The sequence below is a fragment of the Lontra canadensis genome, unplaced genomic scaffold, assembly GCF_010015895.1.
Source record: "Lontra canadensis isolate GAN:19392208 unplaced genomic scaffold, GSC_riverotter_1.0 scaffold4, whole genome shotgun sequence".
In the NCBI taxonomy this organism is placed as follows: domain Eukaryota; kingdom Metazoa; phylum Chordata; class Mammalia; order Carnivora; family Mustelidae; genus Lontra; species Lontra canadensis.
The window spans coordinates 40158627-40171881 of record NW_022630998.1 but is presented as its reverse complement, the minus strand read 5'-3'; the positions used below and the strand labels follow the sequence as shown (position 1 = coordinate 40171881).

Genomic DNA, 13255 nt, shown 5'->3' with positions numbered 1-13255 from the left:
AGCGCTTTGTGGGCTTGATCCCACACCCCTGAGATCATGACCTGAGTTGAAAATGAGAGTTGGACGCCCAACTGACTGAGCCACCCAGCTGCTTGTTTCCAGTGGGGCTGCTTGGCTGGCTCATTCGGTGGATCATGTGACCTTTTTTTAAAGCATGTAACTCTTGATCTTGGGGTTATAGGTTTGAGCTGCATGTGGGGTGTAAAGATTACTTAAAAATAAAATCTTCAAAAAACTTCAAGTTTCCAGTTACTTGAATTTCACATGATTGTGACATTTTCCATTTGTGCCGATTTCCTGTGACTATTCCTCTAGAATGTTAGCAGTGAAGTACTATCCGTGGTGCAAACACCTGAAGAAGAAGAAAATTCTGAAAAGGAACTGTCAGGTCACTTGAGTTGTTTGGAGACTTCTTTACAGACTTCTGAACCTGATAAAACAGACGACCAGGGGATGCTATCTCCAGATGTTCCAGAGCAGTTTTCAAATACTAATTTAAGGTACAAACATTGGTCTGTGTGCTTTTAAAGACAAATCATCTATGTTTTTTATTTAAAAAAAAAAATTTATTGGAGGGAGAGAGCAAGAGCAGGGAGAAGGTAAGGAGAGGGAGAAGCAGGCACCCCACTGAGTAGGGAGCCTGATGTGGAGCTTGATTCCAGGACCCTGGGATCATGACCCAAGCCAGAGGCAGACGCTAATTGACTGAGCCACCCATGTGCCCAAGACAAAGCATCTAAGGAGACATTTTCAGATTATCAATAAGATTTCAAGATGCATCTATAGCATAGTGTTAAACTGCTTCTAAGCTCTGGAATGATAGGGAGAGAATTTTGAGGTCATTATGACACTAGATTGAGAGAATTACTAACATCAGAATTGGATGTAACACATACTCCTAAATCAGTATGGGTGTGAGAGCTGGTATTTTCTCTTTGCAAAGATGATAGGCTTATGTTTCAGTTGTACTTCTTGTATTTTTCAGGATCTGCCATATAGCCCAATTTGTTTATCTGTTAAGAATTAGATTTAAAGGGACATTGGGGAGGGTGTGTGTTAATGGTGAGTGCTGTGAAAAGTGTAAGCCTGATGATTCACATACCTGTTCCCTGGGGCAAATAATACATTGTGTTAATAAAAATATTTTTTAAAAATTAAAAATAAGAATTAGATTTAATATTTATTTCCAGTTTCTCAAGTTGTCCTAAGACTCTGTTCTCATTGCCCCTTCAGCTCATTCTAAAGTTTGATAATCTTTTTTCCAAAAGCAAATCTCTTCCTCAAGAGCAGAAGCCACCTGAAGTTAAACCAGCACCTTTTATGAGAAGCCGATTCAAGAGACCAAAACCAAACTTAGCAAGAGCAACTTTAAAGAGAGAGACTACAGAAGCAGAAAAATATGTACGTGGGAAGAAATTGGAAACTGATAAAACTGAGACTGTTGTGGTGCAGCAGACCAGTGAACAGGTGAACACTCTCCCTTCTCAACATGTGAGTGCTATTCAAGGTGGATGTTTTTTGTCTTAGCTGTTGTTACTAAAGTAAAACAGCTGGGGTTAACATTTAACAGATATTTTCATATAACTTCTACTGCATGTGATACTAGTCTTGCCATAATTAATGTGCCTCATTATTCCATGTGGTTTTGTAAGAATCTTGTATCTCTCATGATGGGCAAGTATGTCATGGAAAGGAATTTAAGAATCCTGGGATCTAATAAGTTCATTGAGTGACCATAGCCAAACGATGCAGCTAGTTTCTTCACAGGAAGAATAATTTGATAGTCATACTTTATTTTACATTGTTGTTAAGGTGAATTAAAAAGTTAAAAGCTTGAGAGGAGTTAAAGGACGTGTTTTATTTACTTTGTTAACTTGGTCCGCAACAAATTAAGATTGTGTATATAGTATCAAAAACTTTGAATGGAAATTTTAACATTTATAAGTTGAGTGTTCTAAATATAAAAGTACTTTTTTGGCCATGCAGATGGCAACAGGTACGTGAAGAAATGTTCAACATCACTAATCATCAGGAAAACACAAATCAAAACCACAATGAGCTATCACCTCCTACCAGACAGATTAACTAGTATCAAAAAGACAAGGAATAGCAAGTGTTGGCAACAATATGGAGAGAGAGGTAGCCTCATGCACTGTTGATGGGAATGTAAATTGATGCAGCCATTGTGGAAAACATCCTCAAAGAATAAAAAGAATTACCATATGCAGTAATTATAGTACTATTTGCCCAATATGAAAAGACTAATTCCAAAAGACAGATGCACCCTTTTGTTTATCATAGCATTATTTACAATAGAGAAGATAGGAAAGCAACCAAAGTACTCACCAAGAGGTGAATGAAGAAGAGTTTTATACACACACGTACACACACACACTGGAATATTACCCAGCCATACAAAAGAATGAGATGTTGCCATATACAGTAACATGAATGGGCCTAGAAGTCCCTTTTGCCAAGTGAGATGCTGTGCTAAGAGAAATAAGTCAGAGAAAGATAAATACCATATATTTCCCTTACATGTGGAATCTGAAAAATAAATGAACAGAAACAGACTCAAATACAGAGAACAAACTGGTGGTTGCCAGAGGAGAAGGAGGTGGGAAGATGGGGGATATCGGAAAAGGGGATTAAGAGGTCCAGACTTCCCAGGGCTGCTGGCTGGCTTAGTCGGTAAATATGCAAACTCTTGATCTTGGGGTTGTGAGTTTGAACCTCATGTTGGGTATAAAGATTACTTAAAAATAAAAATCTTTTTTTTTTTTTAAAGATTTTATTTTTATTTATTTATTTGACAGAGATCACAAGTAGGCATAGAGGCAGGCAGAGAGAGAGAGAGAGAGAGGAGGAAGCAGGCTCCCTGCAGAGCAGAGAGCCCGATGTGGTGCTCGATCCCAGGACCCTGGGATCATGACCTGAGCCGAAGGCAGAGGCCCCAACCCACTGAGCCACCCAGGCGCCCCAAAAATAAAAATCTTTTAAGAAGCACAAACTTTCAGTCATGAAATAAGTAACAGATAAGCACAATATAGGGAATATACTTAATAATATAGTAACATATGTAATAATATAGTAACATATGGTTATAGATAGTGACTATACTTACCATGGTGAATGTTGAGTAGAATTGTTGAATCACTGTGTTGTGCATCTAAAACTAATAAAACATTGTCAACTGTACTTTAATAATAATAAAAAATCCCAGTTCATAAAAAAGTTAATAAAATGATGTATTTTTTAAAAAGTGCAATTTTGGATTAAAATTCTTTTTGTTTTATTTTTATTTATTTTTAATTATTTATTTATTCAAGAGAGAGAGAGAGAAAGCATGACGGGGGGAAGGTCAGAGGGAGAAGCAGACTCCCTGCTGAGTGGGGAGCCCCATGTAGGGCTCCATTCCGGGACTCTGGGATCATGACCTGAGCCGAAGGCAGATGCTTAACCAACTGAGCCACCCAGGTGCCCCAAGTGTTTTAAAATGGCTTAGTTCTGGGGTGCCTGGGTGGCTCAGTTGGTTAAGTGTCCAACTCTTGATTTTGGCTTAGGTTTTGATCTCAGGGGTGTGAGTTCAAGCCCAGTGTGGAGCCCATTTAAAAAATAAATAAAGAGGGCGCCTGGATGGCTCAGTTGGTTAAACAGCTGCCTTCGGCTCACGTCATGGTCCTGGAGTCCTGGGATTGAGTGCTGCATCGGGTTGCCCGCTCAGCAGGGAGTCTCCTCCTCCCTCTGATCCTCTCCCCTCCCATGCTCTCTCTCTCACCCTCATTCTGTTTCAAATAAATAAATTTTTAAAAATCTTTAAAAAAATGAAACAGCTTAGTTCTTACAATGCTTGAAAATTTATATTTTTTCTTCCTGCTCTTATATTTTAAAAAGATGTATCTTTTTTATTGATTATTTTATCTGATTATAGAAATTTCAGATTGAAAAAATACATAATCTAAAAGTGAGAGTCCATTATAATGTCCCATTTCTTCCTCCCAGGTTAATCAGTCATGTAACTATTTTGAGTATGTCCACCCATTCTTTTCTGTATATATACTTATTTATATAAATAATAAAATGTGTGGATATTTTCTTTGTTTTCCAAAAATGGTGTTATAACTTGCCTTCTCATTTTTTTCACTTAATATTATGAACATATTTTTGGATCAGTATATATAGATTTATCTTCTAAATTGTTCTAGATTTCCATTATAAGCAAATTATAATTTATTCAATACCCTACTGATAGGTTTGTCTTGTTCCCAGTGTTTTGATTTTGTTCTTTGCTTTTTTGGGGGGCTATTAAATGGATATAGTAAACATCTTTATATGTACTTTTCCATTACTTACTTGAATATGTTTGTAAGATACATTTCTAGAAGTAAGTTTGCTGAGAATTAAAATTTTTAGTAGATACCTTTCTGTTGTCCTCTGCAGAGACTCTGCTAATTTATTTTGCTCGTAGTGTATGAAAGTTCCTATTTCCCTATACTTTTATCAGCCCTCAATGAAATTTTCCTTACCTGCCTTCTAGGGTGTGGCTTCCCTAATGACATCAAGAGAAAAAGACAAATCAGGTCACAGGGAGGAGGAGACTGTAATATTACCATGTATACAGCCTGAAAAGGACCTTTCACCTTCAAGTTCTTGTAATCCTGAAGCGATGTCTCAGCCTGTACAGACCCAGGAAAAGGAATTAGTTGTTTCTATGGGGTAAATAGTGATACTTCTTTGAAAATCTAAAATATATGTATATTTAAAAAAAAAAAGCAAAGGAAAATCTAAAATATGAGAGAATTCTTTCAAGTATTTCTTCATTGTTACTAAGATGTGTTAATGTATTTTAAAAGTGAATATCAAGAATACTTGGTTTATTTTTATTTATTTATTATTTTTAAAAAGATTATTTGAGAGACAGTACTCAGGGAGGAGGGGCAGAGGGAGAGGGAAAGAGAGTCTTAACCAGATGCCACACTGAGCACACAGCCCTCTGTGGGGTTTGATCTTATGACCCTGACATTATGACCTGAGCCAAAACCAATACTTGGATGCTTAACTGACTGCACCACCCAGGCTCTCCAAGAATACTTGGTTTATTTTTATTCATGTGTCAGACTGCCTAAAATAGAAAATCACACTGAGTTAACACCTTTTGATGCTTACCTGCCTGTATTCACTATTAGCTACTTAGGGTTTTATGCAAACCACTGCATTTAAAAATACATGTATATAAAGATTGTATTCATTATCTTCTTAGAAACTGTGGTAGAAAGATGCCTGGGTGGCTCAGTTGATTAAGCATTTGCCTTCAGCTAGGGCATGATCCTGAGGTCCTGGGATCGAGTTCCACTTTGAGTTCCTTGCTTAGTGAGTGCCTGCCTTTCCCTCTCCTTCTGCCTGCTACTCCCCCTGCTTCTCCCTGCTTGTGCTCTCTCTCTCTCTCTCTCTGTCAAATAAATAAATAAAATATTTACCAAAAAAATTGTAGTAGAAGACTTATTTACAGTTTTAACCTTTTTTTATATAGATGGTCTGGTGTTATTAATGCACATTCACAAAAATGGACATTCATGTTGTTTTGCAACAGTTACCACATATATCTCCAGAACTTTTTCATTTTTCCAACCTCAAACTTCACCCGTTAACAAGAATACCCCATTCCCCTTCTTCCATTCCCTGGCAACTACCTTTATACTTTTTGGCTCCATGAATTTGAATTTTCTACATTATATAAATTCATTACCTTTTCAGGATTAAAATAACTATTTTTTTTAAATAAAAATATATATCATTGAAGTAATCTGATTTTATAGTTTGTTAGAGAAGATTCAAATTTTATGTTCTTACAGTAGTTTTCATCTTTTTACAGTCCAGTTCCCTCTCTTTCTCTCTGTCCTCTCTTCTAGGTCTCCTAGAACAAACACTTTTCAACAAGAAGTCAAGGAAAGCGTTATCCCAACTGCTCGAATAGTAAGGAGCCGACTTCAGAGACCCAGACCAAACATAACAAAGGCTGGACCGAGGCAAATAGAAAAAGGTGAAGCTGAAGCCATAATTAAGGAAGAAAGAACAGTAGTACAAAAGGATGAAACAAAAAAGTTCTTGACTGTGGTAAGTTATTGTTATGTAATTGAGCCTTCTAATGCATGTTAAAATACGAAATGACATCTTAGACTAGGTTTAGAATATAGGCATGTGACGTTCTCATCAATGAATATATAACATATCTAGTTCTTTTCTAGATTTACCATTCTAGATTTTTTTAAAAATGAAAATAGATTTTTCCCCTAATTAATGAACCTATTCATTATGAAAATATTCAATTAATACAAAATAATATAATAATATTGAGGTAACCACTGAAAACCTTCTGACGTATCTTACTGGGTATATCTCCATGCATGCATGTGTGTACACTTATGTAAATTTAAATAATACAATCTCTGGGGCACCTGGCTGGTTTAGGTGGTAGAAAATGGAGCTCTTGATCTTCGGGTTGTAAGTTTAAGCCCCACATCAGGTATAGAGATTACTGAAACATAAGATATTTTTTTTAAATAGTAAAGTCACTGCGTACATGTTATTTTGTAACTTATATTTTACTTAATATATTAAGTGACTTTTCATGTCAAGAAGTATAGAGGTATATCGTTTTTCATTGCTGCATAACATTCTGCTGTTTGACAGTTTAACCAGTCTTTTTTTGATACATCTTTTGGTATAAATCTAAGTAGTGTAATGCACTTTTCAACAGATCTTACTTCTTTGTCCTTCTTTTTCTCTTGTCTACCAAGGGAAAATCTAGATTTAAAGCCATTATAATCCTTGTTTGAAACCTCTCTATCCCCAGAAGAAATCACTGAACTTTTTTGGAAAAATTTTGGGGGTGAGGTGGGGGGGTGGTAGGTGTTCACAACAGATAATTATTTAGTTTTTAAAGTGTCCTGTAAACATAATAATTGCAGTAATTGAAGCTTTTCTCTGAATTAGATAGTTTTATTTTGGACAAAAAGTGAACGTTGCATACCTAGTTTGACTCTTTGTTTTGAAAAACTCAATACCTAATGATTGAAATATTTTGGGAGGTATTAGAAAAAAAAAATGCTACCATTCTTTTGTCATTTTAGCCAAGCTCTCCAGTTGGAACTGAAATTGAAGTTGTATCCTCCAAAGTTTCAGAAGGTATAACGTGTGAAAACCAGAGTCACATGGTCCTTGCAGAACCTCTTCATCTTAACAAAATAAATGTTTTAGATGAAAAGATGAGGTGAGTTTGCTTTTAATCAGAAAAGCATAAAACTTCTGAAGGTAAAGGTTGGAGAACTTGACATCAAGAAAATTTTGTGAAAGGTTAAAGCAATACTTATGAAATGGAATTTCTTTAAATTTTTATTTTTTAAAGATTTTATTTATTTGACAGAGAGAGACACAGAGAGAGAGGGAACACAAGCAGGGGGAGTGGGAGAGGGGGAGGCAGGCTTCCCGCTGTGCAGGGAGCCTGATGTGAGCCTTGATCCCAGAACCCTGGGATCACGACCTGAGCTGAAGTCAGACGCTTAATGACTGGGCCACCCATGTGTCTGAAATAGAATATTTTAAATATGCTTCTTCAAATACTATAAGAATTGCATGATTGTTATTCTCTTCATTTATAATTTCTCCACAAAGTTTGGTGAGCCTCCTCATATTTTATTTTAAAACTAAATTTAATAGTAGACAAGTTCTTAAGTTCTTGGTATATTTAGAAATTTATATCCTACTGACTAAAATTCATACATAGGAAATGCTATATCCTAGAATATCCCAAACCAAATGTTAAGAATGGTATCTTCTAAATGAGTTAGACAAGAAAGGTGAAGATATTTCAGTACTACCACTTTTATTTATTACTTAAAATCTGCTTTATTATTACTGATACTATTTTTTTTTTATTTTAAAGATTTCATTTATTTATTCGACAGACAGAGATCACAAGTAGGCAGAGAGGCAGGCAGAGAGAGAGGGGGAAGCAGGCTCCCCGCCAAGCAGAGAGCCTGATGCGGGGCTCGATCCCAGGACCCTGAGATCGTGACCTGAGCCATAGGCAGAGGCTCACCCACTGAGCCACCCAGGCGCCCCTCTGATACTACTTTAAAAAAAAAATGATTATTTATTTTAGAGAGCAGGTGCGCATATATGTGCACACGTGTGAGTGAGCAGGGAGGGGGCAGAGGGAGAGAGAGAGAGAATCTCAAGCATTCTCCCCACTGAGCGCCAAACCCCATGCAGGCCTTGATCTCTTGGCCCTGAAATGACCTGAGCCAAAATCAGGAGTTGGACTCTTAACCAACTGAGCCACCCAGGCACCTTAATATTACATTATGATTAGCAGTGATCAAAGGATGCTTCATTGCAAGGGTACCACTAGAGGGAAGACCCAAAAAAAGTGAAGGAACAGCAGGTCCAGGGGTTGTCTAAGGGGAGAGGGAACAGCAGCTTCGAAGTACTTAAGGTGAGAGCATGCCTGGCTTGTTTGAGGAACAGTGAAGGGACCTGTGTGAAACGGGGAAGAAGAAGGAGAGTAGTAGATGTAGAAAAGGGTAAAGGCAGACTAGGGAGAATGGCAGATTATATTGTAAGGAATACAGACCATTGTAAGTATTTGATTTTGACTCTATTGAGCCTTTAAAGATTAGTGACCTTCAAGTTCAGCCTTTCCTAATGCTCTCATTTGTCATTAACTAGCTAGACCAAGAGGATTTGAATGGCTTGTTCAAAATAAACACTGGCAAATTGGTTTTTAAACTTAAGTTTTCAGGATTTGTGACTTTCAGACTAGCAGATTCCTGTAGTTACATAAGCAGACTTTCCTGAAAGAAACTTTACGTGTTTCAAGAGATTTTATGCTGAACTTTTATGTTTTTTAATGAGAGAAATCAAACTTTTAATTTTTTTATGGAAACCCATGATCCAGCCCACCCCACCCCCTTTCTTTTCTCTTGAAAACCCTTTTTCTATTCATGAAATTTATTCCAGCTGTTCACTTTATCATGACTGATACTTTCTTCAGAGTAAAAATCTTTTTAGTTTTAAAATTAGGTTGTTCCTAAGTCCAGTATTGTCTTCTTGTCCCTTTTGACTTAAGTAATGTGTTAGGTTTATATATTTATTTTACTTTACTTGCCTTTGTAGAATCACAGGTGACTGTAAATAACTTATTTAAATATAATCTGTTTCCCTAAATTCATTGGCCTACATTGGAATGTATTTAGCCAGCATCATAACCTTGTTAGAATTTCCAGGGAACTTCCTTGGTGTTTTGCTGCCAGAAGAGTTTGGCAGAGTTGGAACATTGGGTAATGTAACTGAGTACTTCTCTGCTAGGTAATTTGTTAGAAATATTACTTAAGATTAGTCTTTAAGGGGCACCTGGGTGTCTCAGTGGGTTAAAGCCTCTGCCTTCAGCTCGGGTCATGGTCTCAGGGTCCTGGGATCGAGCCCCACATCAGGCTCTCTGCTCAGCGGGGAGCCTGCTTCCCTTCCTCTCTCTCTGCCTGGCTCTCTGCCTACTTGTGATCTCTGTCTGTCAAATAAATAAATAAAATCTTAAAAAAAAATTACTCTTTAATATAGATCTTTCAGAGAACTCCTCATAGATACTTACATGCCTAATTTTCTTTATAATATCCAGGTTTATATTAGTTTTAAGCTTCTCAATTCAAAATTCAGATCCTTGCCAGTTATTAAAATATTTTCCAGGAGAACTTAAGATAGCTCTTCAGGGGTTGTTTTGGGAACTATACCTACTCTGTTGAATGTTAAACCTTGTCTTTTTCTGATTGGGCAGACACAAAATGATTATTTTGAGATCCTCTGACAGTGGCTATCAGTAAACCTTTTTCCATAAACTGATAGGTCTGTGATGGGAGAATGGACTCTGGCTTTCAAGCCTGGTCTTGAACCAGAAGGACCAAGGATGTTGTGACATTATGTATTTGTTCATGCGTCAGAGCCCAGTTGAAGATATTTGTTTAAAGTACCATTGTGGGGGCACCTGGGTGACTCAGTTGGTTAAGCTGCTGCCTGCGGCTCAGGTCATGATCCTGGAGTCCGAGGTCAAGTCCCGCATTGAGCTCCCTGCTCGGTGGAGTGCCTGCTTCTCCCTTTCCCCTTTGCCTTCTGCTCTGCCTATTTGTGCTCTCTCTCTCTCTCTCTTTCTTTCTGTCAGATAAATAAATAAAATCTTAAAAAAAAAAAAAGTACCATTGTGAAATTCATGTTCAACTACTGGCAGGTTTTTGTTTTGTTTTTTTTTTTGTATCTAGTTATCTCTCTGAAAATTACTTAATGTACCATGACACTACAAACCAGAATCTATGAGTGAAGTAAAAAAAGATTAATATTACTGAAAACTATTTTCCAGACTGTACAGAAAATGGAAATTATAAAAGCTTTTATATTCTTTTTATCAGCATACATGGTTTCATTTTATGTTCTTGGTTTTAAAGCCAATTTATATGCAGTCCTTTGAACATAGTATTGGTTTGTGTTCAAAATTGTTTGATATAACAGCTCTCTTGTTGATATGGAATTCTGATTTTGGTTTTTCATCATAATTTGTACTTCATTCTAGACATGAACCTAAAAGGTCTGTTCCTAGTCCAGCACATTTGGTAAGAAGGCAGTTCCGAAAGGTTAAGCCAAATTTGGGACGAGCACATGGTAAGAAAGATGAGCCAGGCATAGAAAAAGACAGAGCGGATGAGAGAGAGGCAAGGAAGCCAGAAGATAATTTGCTGCAGCCCCGAGATTCTGACACCCACCTCCTTCAAAAAGTAAGTTTGAAAAAAATACTTTTTGTCAGTGGGCTCTGTTTTGTCAAGATCATGAAGGAGAGAATTTTAAAAAATACAGTTTTGTCTTTTGTATTATAACTAATTTTATAAAAATTGAGTGACCTTCTAATATAAAAAGTTAGAAACCAGTCATTTATATGTGTGTAAACTTAGAGCTTTAGGCCTAGCCACTGAACCAAATGATTGTAAATATTGTTTCCTTGGTAATATGAGCTATTTCTCCTTAAACTTAAGGAAAAGGCTGAGTTTCTGACATCTTTGGAGGTTTCAGCAAGAAAAGATTGTGTTGATTCCACGGAGGCTAGTTTGGCCCAAAGCAGTGCTCATTTAGAAGTTGGACCATCAGGAAGTGTTGGAGGAAAAACTGTAGGGGATAATTCTGTATCTTCAGTTGCTGAAGAGCAGTGTCTCAGTAAACTATCAAGGTAAAGTTTTATTTAACAAATACTTTCAGAATAAGAAATAAAAGTAACTTTTTATGGATGTCTTGCCATAACTTACTGGTAGAGTAAAAAGATGGTTTGTTAAGAAAAGTGTAATTGGTTGATTACAGGTCTTTTCCTTTCCCGCTTAGGATTTTTATTTATTAAAGTTTACCTTTTTCCGGTATTCTTAGGAAGATTTTTCTTTCCTACAGTTAAAATTTCTGGATATTGAGTATATTAGACATGAGTGGAAGCCTGACCAAAGTAGCATTATCTGTTACCTAAATAATTAAAGTGCTAGTTCAGGTGGGGTCACAAATACACCTGAAGGGTGTATTTCATGTTCTGTAGGTTTTAAGGAAAGTGGAAAAGAACTTAAGTTCTAAAAAAACAACTGTTCTGGTGGATTTTTTGCCTTTCCTTCTTTATTTTAACCTAGTCTGTTTACCCAGTAGGATACACCAGTATCACTTTAAAAAAATTTTTTAAAAATTTTTATTAACATATAATGTATTAATAGCCCCAGGGGTACAGGTCTATGAATCGTCAGGCTTACACACTTCCCAGCACTCACCATAGCACATACCCTCCCCAATGTCTATAACCCAGCCACCCTCTCCCTTCTCCCCCCAGCAGCCCTCAGAGTATCACTTCTTTTTGAGCTCATTTTGTTTTATTGGACCATTTTCCTTTTTTTATATTCTTCTAATAATTTCTAGTCTTATATCCCATCTTCACTTAAATAGCAAGGAAAAAATGGCCCAGAGTTAAAAACTTACTATGAAAAATTTGTAGGTAGGTAACTAAGAATGAACTCTGAATAAGGAACTGGTAGTAATAGTACATTTCTTTCTTAATTTCACAGAGTAAGTTTTTGACTTAATGGGTTGTGGTCATTTTCAATTTAAATGCTTGAAGTGGGATTTCATTCTGAAATTTTGGTTTCACTAAAATGTCCTCCATGTGCATATAATGACTATTGTTATTTTGATTAAACATCCAGCTCTCCACAGCTATTAAAAGAATCAAATTACTCTAAAATTGGTCTGGATCGAAGAATAACTGCCTCTTCTACTTCTGAGTGTGAGGTAGATCATGGTGGAAGGAGAATGCATCGCAGGATGAAACCAAGTGTCACCAGAGGGCGTGGATCAAAACGAGTTCGAAGTAAGACCTCTAGGAAGGAACCTCGTGCTTCCAAGGCCACGCTGGTGACTCTTCGGGCTTCACAGGAAGAAGATGAAGATGATGATGAAGATTTTGAGCCTGATTATGAAGATGAAAGTTACCATCTTGCTCCAGAAGAAGTAAACAAAGCTCCAGTGTTTGTTCCCATTGGTCTTAGGTCTCCCGAACCTGTTTCTGCTCAGATTGAGGAAACAATGGAAGAGGTAGTTTGTTTTTTGAATTCTTGGAACTTTGCCTTGTTTTTTTCCTTTTAGTGTATCATTGTTTCTTCTTAGTGATTATTAAGATTTGAGAAGTTCATTCTCTAAATAGCCTCTACCAAATGTAATTTGTTTGAGGTCTGGGGGATATCTGAAGGAATCAAGTAGGAGCCTCCTGTGATTACATAACCTCTGTGACCCAGGTCCACCATGAGGTAGTTTATTATAATAATAAGTATCGAAATCTAATTTCATTTGTACGTGGAGACTGCTTAATCTATTTTCTGATTAGTTTTTCATTTTGGCAGGTGTTTTCTGTTAATGCTCTGATAGGCTGGGGCTGGTTGGTAGAGAGTGTAGAAGGGATGTACTTCTTTTTATTTTTTTTCTTTTCTTGTTAAAAATTTTGGCAAAATATACATAAAATGTATCATCTTAGCCATTTTAAGTGTGTAGTTCAGTGGCATTAAGTGCATTCATATTGTTGTGCTACACCATCACCACTATCCATCCACAGAACTTTTTCGTCTTGCAGAACTGAAACTATACCCATTAAACGATAATTTCCCATTACCTCCTCCCCTCTTGCTTGTGGCAAACACCA

General features: G+C 36.8%; 1 protein-coding gene across 5 annotated transcripts in view; it reads left to right on the top strand.

Moving 5' to 3' along the window:
- The window catches only part of BDP1 (B double prime 1, subunit of RNA polymerase III transcription initiation factor IIIB), an 86740-nt gene that overhangs the window by 40077 nt on the left and 33408 nt on the right, over positions 1-13255 (top strand). For 4 of the 5 annotated variants that reach the window (XM_032848895.1, XM_032848883.1, XM_032848888.1 and 1 more), the window contains 8 exons: positions 316-500; positions 1269-1491; positions 4538-4716; positions 5910-6114; positions 7131-7270; positions 10616-10817; positions 11073-11263; positions 12267-12654. In XM_032848895.1, coding sequence (XP_032704786.1) covers positions 316-500; positions 1269-1491; positions 4538-4716; positions 5910-6114; positions 7131-7270; positions 10616-10817; positions 11073-11263; positions 12267-12654 — 1713 coding nt within the window. The remainder of the gene's footprint in view (positions 1-315; positions 501-1268; positions 1492-4537; positions 4717-5909; positions 6115-7130; positions 7271-10615; positions 10818-11072; positions 11264-12266; positions 12655-13255) is intronic. The other variant, XM_032848875.1, reaches the window with a different exon arrangement.